At 41.7% G+C, this 11,708-nt stretch overlaps 2 protein-coding genes across 2 annotated transcripts in view; both read right to left on the bottom strand.

The window, feature by feature from the left end:
* Nucleotides 1–4,520, bottom strand: part of LOC104911955 (cytochrome P450 2H2) — a 9,668-nt gene extending 5,148 nt beyond the window's left edge. Inside the window, exons 1-5 of the mRNA XM_010714446.3 lie at nucleotides 4,296–4,520; nucleotides 2,660–2,822; nucleotides 1,695–1,844; nucleotides 891–1,051; nucleotides 299–475 (exon numbers count right to left, since the gene is read on the bottom strand). Of these exons, the coding sequence (XP_010712748.1) occupies nucleotides 299–475; nucleotides 891–1,051; nucleotides 1,695–1,844; nucleotides 2,660–2,822; nucleotides 4,296–4,472 (828 nt within the window). The 5' untranslated portion in view covers nucleotides 4,473–4,520. The remainder of the gene's footprint in view (nucleotides 1–298; nucleotides 476–890; nucleotides 1,052–1,694; nucleotides 1,845–2,659; nucleotides 2,823–4,295) is intronic.
* A 4,556-nt stretch (nucleotides 4,521–9,076) lies between these two features.
* LOC100545683 (cytochrome P450 2H1-like) overlaps nucleotides 9,077–11,708 on the bottom strand; it is a 12,043-nt gene continuing 9,411 nt past the window's right edge. Inside the window, exons 4-7 of the mRNA XM_010714529.2 lie at nucleotides 11,686–11,704; nucleotides 11,244–11,431; nucleotides 10,590–10,731; nucleotides 9,077–10,091 (exon numbers count right to left, since the gene is read on the bottom strand). Of these exons, the coding sequence (XP_010712831.1) occupies nucleotides 9,910–10,091; nucleotides 10,590–10,731; nucleotides 11,244–11,431; nucleotides 11,686–11,704 (531 nt within the window). The 3' untranslated portion in view covers nucleotides 9,077–9,909. The remainder of the gene's footprint in view (nucleotides 10,092–10,589; nucleotides 10,732–11,243; nucleotides 11,432–11,685; nucleotides 11,705–11,708) is intronic.

The raw sequence follows: 11,708 nt of genomic DNA on the forward strand, positions 1-11,708 counted from the left end.
CCCAGAACATCAGGATAACAATTCTTATATGACATTTGAGATAATATGGAAAGCGTATGGAATTACGTTGGTGAGGTTGGTCCACAGCTTTCCCAGCTTTGGCTACTGCTGTATGCCGTTGTTAGTGCTGTGCTTACAAATCTTTCAAAGGGGAGTGAGTGGAGGGGAGAGAACGAAAGTGCCAAGAAAAGCAAACTTCCCTCTGTATTTGCAAAAGCCCAGTGTGCTGCTACAATGGGGAGACGATGCAAGGATTCAAACGGTGGTTTTCCTATCATCCAAAGAGCACTCACATTACCTGTTGCATTTTGTTGATAAAAGCATCAATAAAATCTCGAGGACAGCTGGGATCAAAAGATTCCTGGTGTGCTCTTACAATTTCAGAAATGAAGTCATCAACTTTATCAATGCTTTTTATTAGTTTTTTATGAGGCCCAGGCAAATAATCCAGGATGGTTGGGAAGAAATTGTAGAGCTGTGATAGTAAAAGGAAGGAAAAGCATATTTTGGTTAAAGTGCTACAATGAATCGTTCTCCTAACTGTTAGTATGAAAAGGAATAAACTGTTTTGGAAATGTAGGTCTATATTATTCAACTGGATTTTAATGCCTCTTACATCACGGCTTCACTAGACTCAAGGAAAGACATCATTTAAGGTAGTTTTGGAATTGTATCCTTCCTTGGGCATGCAGTTTGAAGTACAGTAAGTTTAAAAAGAAAAAAGAAGGAAAGGACAAAGGAGTTGGCCATGTAACTGACTTTTTGGTCTTCAAAATTATTTTCCATGTTTAGGGGAATTCATACCAATGAAAAATGAATCACGTGAATAAATATTCATTTTAAAACCACAATAATTCATACATTTATTAAAGCAATGAAACTACACAAACCTGTGTTCGTATTCTGTTCTGATACTTCTCATTTTCATCCAACATCTTAATTAAACCCAGAAATTTCTTGTCCTCATAGTCAAACCGATCCCCAAAAACGATGGAACAGATGATATTGGAAACAGCATGTATTAAAAACACAGTAGGATTGAAAGGTTTCTCTGCAACATAAAAAAGTCACTTGCTTTCAGTATTTCAGTCATCATCTCCTCCCCTGGTAACTACGGGAAAGTTTTGTATCCATTTGATACCTCGATTTGTACAGTCCTTTAAGAAGGTAGTGAGAAGCTTAGCCAATTGGTTCTTTTCTACTTGGAAATAATTGATATCCTGTCTGAATTGTTTAAGTCCCTGTCCCAGAGATGGAGGCTTTCAGTGCTGCATTAGCAATGCAGTGTTATTGACAGGAAAGGAACAATGCAGGTGAGCATTTTTCTCTCTGATTGGTAGCAAGGATATTTATGTGTGAATCCATACTGAATTTTCTAGTGGCTCATGGAGAACAGTGGTACTTTGGCATCCTATTGGGTCTATCTGCTTTTTTTACTCCTTTCAGAACATCACACATGAAGGCTGTCTATGGAAAGGAAGCTTAGTGTCCAGGGTATTACTACTCTCAGGGGAGGTTCTTAAAAGAAATAGTAGTTTACATCCTACCAGATATGCATATATAGGTTAAAAAAGCAGAAACTGGAGCTGTATGCTCACTTCCTGGGTCAAAGTTTTGATGAATCAGTGGCACAACAGTCACTGTCTTGTTGCAGATATGCAAGGTTTCCCAGTAGATACATGTCTATGTCCTACCATGTGTGTTCCTGATCCTCTCCACCAGAAAACGAGCTTCCTCCTGGATTCGCTCCTCAATGCCCTTCTTCCCCATTCCAAAATTACGCAGGGTGGTGAGAGTAAATCGTCGGATCTGTTTCCAGGTCTCCCCATTGCTGGTCACAATGCCTGTCATAAGAAGGAAAAACAGACTCCATAAGGAAACAGATTTTCACACTCCCGCTAGTCCCCGAGATAGGTGTCTACCACAATTGCTGTATGCCCCAAACCCTAACATTCCTGCAGTTATGGAGGTGACAAATTGATCAATCTGACCTGGGCACTGCTGTTTATTTCCTGAATAAGAGAAATGATACCGGGCTGTCAATAAAAAGGGACCATTAGTACTAAAGTCAACTTGGCCACAAGCAGATGGCTAAGACAAATTCCCAAATGCTCAGTGATGCACCTTCACGCATCGTATCATCACTGAATACACTGAGGAAATAAAAAATAGTACCATGGAATAACCATTTGCCTGGATAAACAGTCTACTGGGAACTGTTGTGGCAAATGAGCCCAGAGCCTAGTATTGAGTATGACCCTTAACTAGGACAGCCTTTATTTGCTTGTCAGTGTTGTATTCTGGAATTTCCATTTGATAGCATCTGGGCTATAGGGACTTGGCCAGTATTTTCAGAAATGGAAGAATAACAGTAAGATCTTAGCGGCACCTTTTGTCAATGAAATTTTAGCCAGAATTTGAAGGTGCTGAAACTAGAAAGGAACTCGCTGAAGCCAGCCTAGGACCTTGAGTAGTTCTCCAGGGCTTCAACCTACTGCTAGGTCCAAGGAATGAGTTGGGCTTTTAATACTTTATTCCTAACTTTTATGTGTAAATGGAGTACTTGAAGTCCACCAGTCACTACACCACTGCCCTTACGGGTGGATTCCTGTACCAATGACATGATCAGTTCTGTATGGCAGTGTTACCTGGGACGTACCTATGCCTTTGAAGACTTTCTCAAAAAATGGCAGATTGCCTCTCCCACTGAAGGCTTCTCCATTATCAATTAGGGCTTCTTTCACAACGTCGTAGCCATAGAGCACCACAACCTTTTTGGGGCCTAAATGTATTGTGAAGATAGGGCCGTACTTTTTGCTGAACTGTAGGAAGGAAGAACACAAGGAACAACACATCTGGATGTTAATCATGGAAAAAGAAATTTGCACCTTCATATGAAGGTTATTTTCTTCTTTTTTTGTTTTTTCCTCAGGAAGTATTTGCAGATTGTGCACCACAGTGACAGACAAAAGGTCTCTTCCCTTTTGCACCAATCCCTAGAGCAGTGTAACTTCATCCTGGTAGGGGGCACACTGTCACTCACACTGCAGAAGACTGGAGCATGCTTTGGTTCAGCAGAACCTCACCTTAGTCAGTGCTAATGGTATGTGAGATAAGAACTGGGAAACACACTGACTCAAGCACAATTAATCTACAAGGATTAAATGTGCCAGGCACACACCTCTGAGCCTTCCACACGTACTATGGTTTGAGGAACTGTTTTGCTGTTATTACTTTGCAACATGGGGCAGGTAAACAAAGGCTGAAAAGAAGAAAGAGAAGGAGGTTGTTGGCAATGACTCTGGAAAATCTACTATTGCATGAACTAATGACCAGTGTAGCTGTGTTACTGCCTGATGTCTCACAATTGGGAAAATGCTACACAGCCACAGTGTTTTATACTACTGTTAAAAACGTGTGCATTTGTCGGGATTGTATGTGTGCCCAGAACTTCCCAACAGGCTTGCTTTCTCAGTGTGACTGGGAATTGCCCACAGAGGGTCCTCAGGTGGTGAATAAGAGCCCTGCTCAGAGTGTCTGGAAAGCAATTAATTCCTTAGCCCTTTCCCATCCATCTACCACCATCCCATCACAGTACCCTCAGGAACAGGCTCCACAGCCAAACTTACTCTGCCTATTCTCTCACAGGCACTGAAGCACAGGCTTTTTTTTTTTTTGACAGATGCATGACAGTATCTACGGGAGGGAACAGGCGGTGCCATTCACCTTCAAATTCCTTTGTTTGGCCCTTGTACTCACAAATTCCCCTCCCCAGAGATCATACCTACTGCCAGGGAGCTGAGGCAAGAAAATAGAGCAAGGTCCTCCATAAATCAGGGCTGCGCTCTTTTGCCAGAGCAATGAAGAGATGGGCACAAAGAGGTTGTGGTGGATATGGTGAAAGAATCAGTACCCTGTCTGGAAATTTATTGCAAATTGCAGTACGGACGTAAGGCCAGAGCAGGTCTCATCATCAGTACTGTTACTGCTATAGTCAGCGTAATACATCAAAAGCAAATGCGTATCCAGAAGCATTCCTGTTCAGATCTGCTCTGTCCCTGGAGGTGTTCAAGGCCAGATTGGATGGGGCCCTGGGCAGCCTGGTCTAGTATTAAATGGGGAGGTTGGTGGCCCTGCATGTGGCAGGGGGGTTAGAGATTCATGATCCTTGAGGTCCCTTCCAACCCGGGCCATTCTGTGATTCTGTGATTTTGACAGGTGGTCAAACAATATTGGCATTGTCTAGTGAATTAAGATGAGTGGAGACAACACAGGAAAGAAAGAGACAGTCTCACCTCCTTAAAGCTCTCCATCAAGTCCCATGGGTTCAGCTGAAAAATATTTCCAATTATGGGGATTGGTGTGGGACCAGGAGGCTCCTTCCCTCTTTGTGATGTACTTCTCCATGCAGCAATGAGAAGGCATGAGATGCAGACCAGCAAGAGGATTGTGGGCCATCCCAAGAACTCCATGGTGGGCTGAGGAAGGAGTGTCAAGTGTCAGAAGAGTTTGAATTGGGACCTGCAAACCTGAGGTTATTTATAAGCTGTAGAACAAAAGCACGTGGATTAAATCAGCCAATATCGCCTCCCTCTTCCTGCTGAGGCAGCAGATTACTTATTAATCTGCTCAAGATTAGAATGAGCAAACTAGGGATGAACTCATTGTTAACTCTGACTTTTTTAACACATACAGGTTGTGTTCCTTTGGGTAATCATTCATGTGGCAGTAATCATGGTCTAATGCTGCCAAATGATCTCAAAATGCAGAAATACTAGAGCCTAGATGCTGAATGTATGCTTGCTGTTGTCCTTATGCCGAGGGTGATTTCTGCCAGCCTCTCCAACAGGTTTGCAGAGTGGAGGGAGCTGTGGATGAAATAAGGGCATCTTCACAAGTTTTTTATAGGTATTTCACCTTCACTTCTCAAATGGAATAATAACATTGGTCTGAGGTCAAACATGCAGATTTCCAGGGAAAAAACTGCATTTTTCCTGATCTCTTTTATGCAGTCCACAGTATCCATAGCATTTGCTGGAAGATTTGAAAAGTTATCCACAAAGCACAGAGCCCTGTGGCAGCCTGTGTTCTCTTTCACTGTGTGATGTTTCAAGAAACTTTCTGAATATGCAGAGAAGATGTGAAGATCTGTGAAAGTTAATGGCATTCTGATCAGGGAGTAACAGAATGAATGGTTTTATTAGTAGCAATTATTTAATAGAACAGAAAAGCATAGGTGATCTATTACACTTCCAACTACTCTTCCTCACATGTACATAGTAAGTAAACTTGAAACAGATACAAATTCTGAGACAAGACTGTGTGTTTGATATGCTTTAGTGAGGAAAGACACGTGCATCAGGAATGTGCTGCAGCAGTAGCCCCTGCTCTGACTACTTTTGGGGCAGCCTCTATGTAAAGACACACAAAAGCAAGAGACTGTACTGGAGGCAAATCTGCAAGTTTGCCAGTACCTCTGGAAGACATTCCTTTGCCTTCTGGCAGATCAAGCACGTAGAAGAGGAAAGTGGATATTAAATGGGCCACTACACCACCTAAGAGGCCCAAGAGTACCAAAAAACGAAACAACCTGTTGTGCTTTAACCCATTAGGCAGCTGAACACACACAAGTGTTTGCTTCCTCCCCCCAGGTGGGATGAGAGAGGAAACTGGAAAGAATAGGACTTGTGGGTTGAGATCAAAACTATTCACTGAGACAGAAGAGGAAAATAGAAACAAAAGTGCAGTGATAACATATATACAGGCGCAATGTAATTACTTTCCTCTTGCTGACAAATGTACAGCAATAATACAACTTCCTGCCGACCGACAGCCATGAGCAACACAAGGTGTCACTCAAAAATGCACAATGTCAGTGTCTTCCTTACAAGACAAAGACTTTGCCATGACCAGGTGTATTAAGATTCCATGAAAATTTCAGTATTCAGTAATTTATAAAACATGCATACTTGTAACATGCTATGCTGGTAGGACTCAAGATAAGATAAAGACATTGTCATTATTTTTCAGGTGATTGCAGAAATGCCATTTGACCAACCAGCACAAAAGATGTGGTTAAATATTTGTGTTTGAACTCACAGGACCCAAAACACAACTCAGTTGACTCAGGACCAAGCCAGTGACATGACTTCTGCTCTTCAGTCGATTGGAATGTGTAGCACAGTTACACCCTGGCTTGATCTTTGAAAGTGCAAGGAAGTTAATGTAGTATCAGCCTTGGCGTGGCTTGTACAGTGACTCCAGCAGTAAACCACTCTGTTGTTCCTGTTGGTGATTATCTTTGAATAGAGCTTAGCTTTAAATTTTAGTCAGCATTAAATGAGAAGAGGCCTATCTCCAAGCCAGGCAGCAAGTCAGGAATTGGACAATAAGTTGACAAGCGTACATGCTTTGCAAACAGTGCGTGTGTTAAAGAGAAAGGATGATGTGCAAGTTCACCAACTGACAATATAAAATCTCAGAAAGGCCCTGTTCAGCTGACTGAAACCAAGTGCATGACACAAATTCTGTCATACAGGAGGTTCAGCGATTCTACTCATTCGTGCCACTGAATGTTCCCCCATGCTACAACCAAAGATGTCCTGCTCAGAATGTACCTCCTCCATTAAATCTGTTCCAAATTTTCTGTAAATGATTGAGTTCAGGCCTTAAAGCTTGTCTGCTGGAAGAGGCACAGAATGAACTCTTTTCCTCTTTCAGAATTTGCAACAAATCAATGAGTTTAAATTAGAGTCCCAAAAGATTAGAGCTTGAGAAGCCTTCTGATGGAAACTACTTCCAAGTAGTAGCTGTGCATGCAGCCATTTTTTTTTTTATAGTTAATATAAGATGAATGTATGTGAGATATTGGTATCACGTCCAGGAAGCAAAGCAATGGATACCAAATCTGCTGATAAACATTTGCTGATAGTCAATGATTTCTGTCTTAATATGCAGAGCCTTTACTAAGGCTAAAATAACCTGAGCTTTGAGATGACATCAATAGAGAATTTAAGAAAGCTGTCTCATGCAAAACTATTTGATAGATCAAACACTGAAAAAGGTGGAAGCCTCCACCCTCTAATGCAGGGCCTCTGTGTTTGTTAATCTCAGGTATTTGAGTATGCGCTGTCATGGAGAAGTTTGAAGGCCATATGGGAGTAGGGAACAGAGGTTCCTGCAATGAACAAGCTACATTTGAAGAAATTAGATAAGTCAATGCAGACTTCATGGCTAGGTTTTGACAACTTAATCTTCAGCTACTTGGATACCCATTCTCAATGTTTACTACTTAGGATGCTGCTGTATTCCCTGCACTGCGACAAATCCAGATCCAGATCAATCCATGCCAGAGCATTTCTTGGTGTATGGGAACTGTTGAATCATGGCCTGAACCTCTAATTGATCACCTGAGTCAGCACTGGGAGCACAGGTGAAGGCAATTAAGCTGTGTGACCGGAAGGGTTGGAGCCTGGCTGCACTTCACCTAGACCCCATTTAAGGGCTGACTGCCTCTGAGGAAGGATCTCTTTCTGGGGATCATTTCCTTTGGAGTTGGTTGTGGTTTTTTTTTTTTTGCAAGCCTAGGATATGAGTGAGTTTTTCATTTATTTTTTTATTATCTGTTTCCACTGTGGTAATCCTTCTAGTTATACAACCTGTAAAGTACCAGCCTAACCATGCCACTCTGCTAATTGTATATTTGTTGATTGTACACTTTGCACTTGGATGGAAATGGTGGCTTTAAGGCAAGTGTGTTGTTCCTGTCTTTTTCTGTAAGGAATTAAATTGTGTTTCTTTCAGATCTCAGACTCTCCTTTGCCTTGCCTTGGAAGGAAGTGTCTACAGCAGTGACTGTATATCGCTTTTGCTTTCCTTAAAGCCTCTTTTGTTAGTAGCAGAAGCAACAGTTTTGTTTTTTGCTTCTGCCTCTGCGTTCATTATGTTCAAGTGCCCAACTTGGGAGTGACTCAGTCATGCTGGAATATATCCACCGCTTACTGATTTATGTCATATTCATTTATAACGATTGCTCAGGCAAGTGCTGCTGCCCTGCTAGGGGAAACAGCTCAAGTGGCTTTTTTTTTTTTTTTTCCCCCTGGAGTGTTTCATAGACAAGAAACTCAGGGACATCTTTAGTGGGCCTGAAAACTGCCAGTTCTGGCCTTCGTTACCACGTGGCCAACTGGCTGACACTTCCATAGATGCTTTCCAGCTCCCTAGGGACTTTTTAAACTTACAGATGTTCTTATGTTCTGTGAGACGTATCTGGGAATTACTAGCAACAGGGCAAAGAATGAATTAATCAAGTTTGAAAGCCACTCTTTGTGTTGCTAAGTGACAAGACTTGGTGTCAAGTCTGCCATGGAAAGTCATGTAGCCTTGCCTCAGTTCTGCAAATAAGCATGCAATTTTCTATGTACTGTCCCACCAGAAGTAAGAGCCTTGGCAACACCGAGTGTGAGCAGGCTCAGAGAAAGAAAGAGCTGTATGGCTGCAGGGAGAAATAGGCTTTTATTGCTTGTTATTTATTTTTTTAACTAATGTTTTCCAGTTTAGCAGGTGACAAAACATCTGATCCTTAATCTCTCAGAAGTGCTAATACCCCTCTGTGTTCAATCAGGTGAACTCAGAGGAAATGCAAGCAGCCACTGGTTACAATTGCACTGCTGCTTGTATCACAGCACAGTGAGATGCAAGGTGAGACTTGCAGGGTGCAGGTATAGTGCTTCTCTAATCTCAGATTCCTGCTCCATGTGATGGTGGAGTCTCTGGGAGCTACAGCTGTTGTTGTTTTTGTGGGATTTCTTTTTTTCTTTTTTCTTTTTTTTTTGTTTGGGTATTTTCTTTTTTTCTTTTTCTTTTTTTTTTTTTTTGCTTTGCACAGGCTGCCTTCTTGTCTGTTCAGCATGGAGGAAAGTGTCTGGAACAGGCAAGTTGCCTCCTGAGCTAATTAGCCATGGCAAAGTTGAAGGAAGCACAATGAGCTTTCCCTTTTTTTTTCTTTTGGACAAGTAGACTTCTAACAGTTGGTCCATGTTATGAATATTGATAAGGTAGATGATATTTTCATGTATTTTCTTTCATTTGTATCATTTGTATCACTCTGTGATATTTTTTGCTTTGAACTTTTTGTAACACCAAACAACTCATGGTATTTCAAGACTATAAACACAGCAAAAGAAATGAACGTTTGGCTGCTTACCTAAACATTAATTAATGCCACTGTGGTGACATTTCAAGTGCTGTATTATTCCACATAGCACAGATTCAGCTCTGTCACTGCAATTACAGTAAGCTATACACTGCAGAGAACGTGAACAGTCTGGGAAATGCCAGTCCTACATCAGTACATTTGTCTTTGTTAGCTCATAGAAACCCTTTATCTGGAGCTTGTAAAATTTCTTCAGCGTATTTCTTTTCTTCTTTCTTTCTTTTTTACATATTTCAAAAAAGGTAATGGGAAGATTCAAGCTGACATTCACCTTCTAAAAGGCATCATGGAGATCCCAGCATTATTTCACTCTATACTCTCAATGAGCAGTGCTTAATTGCACTTTTAATTCTGATAGGTCCAGTAAGTACAGTCCAGCCATTTCCTATGTTGTTAGTGAGACCGGAGGCTTTCTAGATCGTGTCTAAAAGCCGTAATGGATTTCTTATAAATGAGTGAAAAGTAATAGTCAAGATATGTTCCTATTTTGGACAGTGTGTGGGAGTCTAAGCTTTGTGGAGAATTGTTTTCTGCTGGAGCATGTCCTTCTAGGGTCACATAGAAAAGCATAAATCTTCTGTCTGTAAAGAATTTAGCAAATTATCAGAGAGTCCCAGTCACATCAAGGTGGGCAGTGACAGTCATTCAAGAAGACTGTCATTCCAATTTGAGAGGTGCCGGCTGTCTTCACTTGTCTAACGTGGAATAAATGAGATCTCATAAGGTCGGGGCATATTTGCCAGAGAGGTGACTATGGGAGAAATGTCAACATCCTTGCGATCTACAACAGGCCTCAGAGTAAAGTTCTGCAGGATGGATGTTAAAAATAAGAATATCTCCATCCGGGCCAGACCTTCTCCTGCACAGATGCGTTTTCCTGCAAAGAAAGAATGAGGGAAGAAAAAGGAAATGATGGTAGAGTACTTTTGCTGGTAACTTATTTTAACCCCTCTGCCATGAAAGTTCTGACTTCTCAGAATGGGCATGCAGCACTGCATCCTTTTGGGGAAGTGAATTGGATTAAACTAAGGTCTCGGCGTTCAGAACAGTGTGAGAGTACTGGGTGGGTCAATGCAATTTGAAGGTTTCAGTTTTTCCTGTTCTATTGCTGTTTTATGGCTAGCTAGGAGAGAGAAGTGGCATGGCTACAAGTCCCACTTCATGCACCTTTACTTGGAGGATGCATCAGAGGAGCTCTGGTACTTGTTAAGAAAAGGAGGTAAACTGAAACTGTAGTACATGGGGTAGAGCTGCCTGAAGTGACCAGCAGATCTCCAGACATCACTGTTCAGACAGTGATGACAGAGCCACTGAAATCTCTGAAGAGGTCCTAGGAGAGGATAGTCTAGGTCCTGACATAGAAAGAGCTCTTTACCTGCAGAAAATGGCATGAAGTAGTCACTCTTTCTGAAGGTACCATTTGCATTCAGGAAATGTCCTGGGTCAAACTTTTCTGGATCAGGGAATTCCTTGGAGTCTTGCAGGATGGGAGACAGCAAAGGGAATATCATGGTGTCCTGAATAAGCATAGAGAGAAGAAAGTTAAAGTGGAGACATGCCAAAGTAAAGCCCCATCGATCAGTTCCCAGAGCTGAATGCATGAAAAGCACTGCTTTGGTGACTGCTGGTGATCCCAGTGAGCTTCACTGTCTGTCAGAATTAAGTATTAAAATGTCATGAGAAAAGCTGGTGTAAATGCAAAAAGTGCCAGTGGTGGAGTCTTGGGGGACTCTTAGAAAGCTTTTTTTCACAGCATCCATTCAAATCTAGGAGCCAGCTAGCTACCTTTCCACATAGTTGCTGTTCATTCAGTAATAATTATTTGTATTGCAAATAAAAAGTAGAAAAAGACTGGTTCATTAAAGGAAAGCTACAACAATGTGCAACTTAGTGTATACCATCACTTCAAAAGGACTACTCTCTCTTAGAAATCAAATTACTCCATATTGCTCTCATGTGTGTTTGAAATTTAAGTAAAGCATAATTAATATTGCACTGCAAGAGATTATTCATGCTCCTGGCAACAGACCTTGGGTATGAAATAGTCTCTGAGCTTGGTGTCTTTGGTCACAGCATGTGGAACGTTAAGGGGAAGGAAATCAATGAATCTCTGGATTTCATGGATCACAGCATCTGTGTATGGCAACTGGCTCCTGTCTGCCATGCAGGGGCTTCGGTCTCGGCCAACCACACGGTCAATCTCCTTGTGAATTTTCTCTGTTAGGGAATAAGTAAATTGAGTGGATGTTTCCTCAAGCCTTTCCTCACAGTAGCAGCAAAGCTTGCTTTTCACCCTCCCGAGAACGTATGAACATATTTGGTACTGATGGCTCTCTCCTGGAAGTAAAGCTAAGACTGATGGACATCTCTGCTATTAGGGACTGTTGCCACCAGTGGTAGTGACACAAACTGTCCACTTTGGACCCATGGCCTATAATATATCTTCAAGTAAATATTCCCTTTCCTCTTACCTTCAATCTCTGGGTATTTCTGG

This window comes from Meleagris gallopavo, chromosome 8 (genome assembly GCF_000146605.3).
Source record: "Meleagris gallopavo isolate NT-WF06-2002-E0010 breed Aviagen turkey brand Nicholas breeding stock chromosome 8, Turkey_5.1, whole genome shotgun sequence".
NCBI lineage: Eukaryota > Metazoa > Chordata > Aves > Galliformes > Phasianidae > Meleagris > Meleagris gallopavo.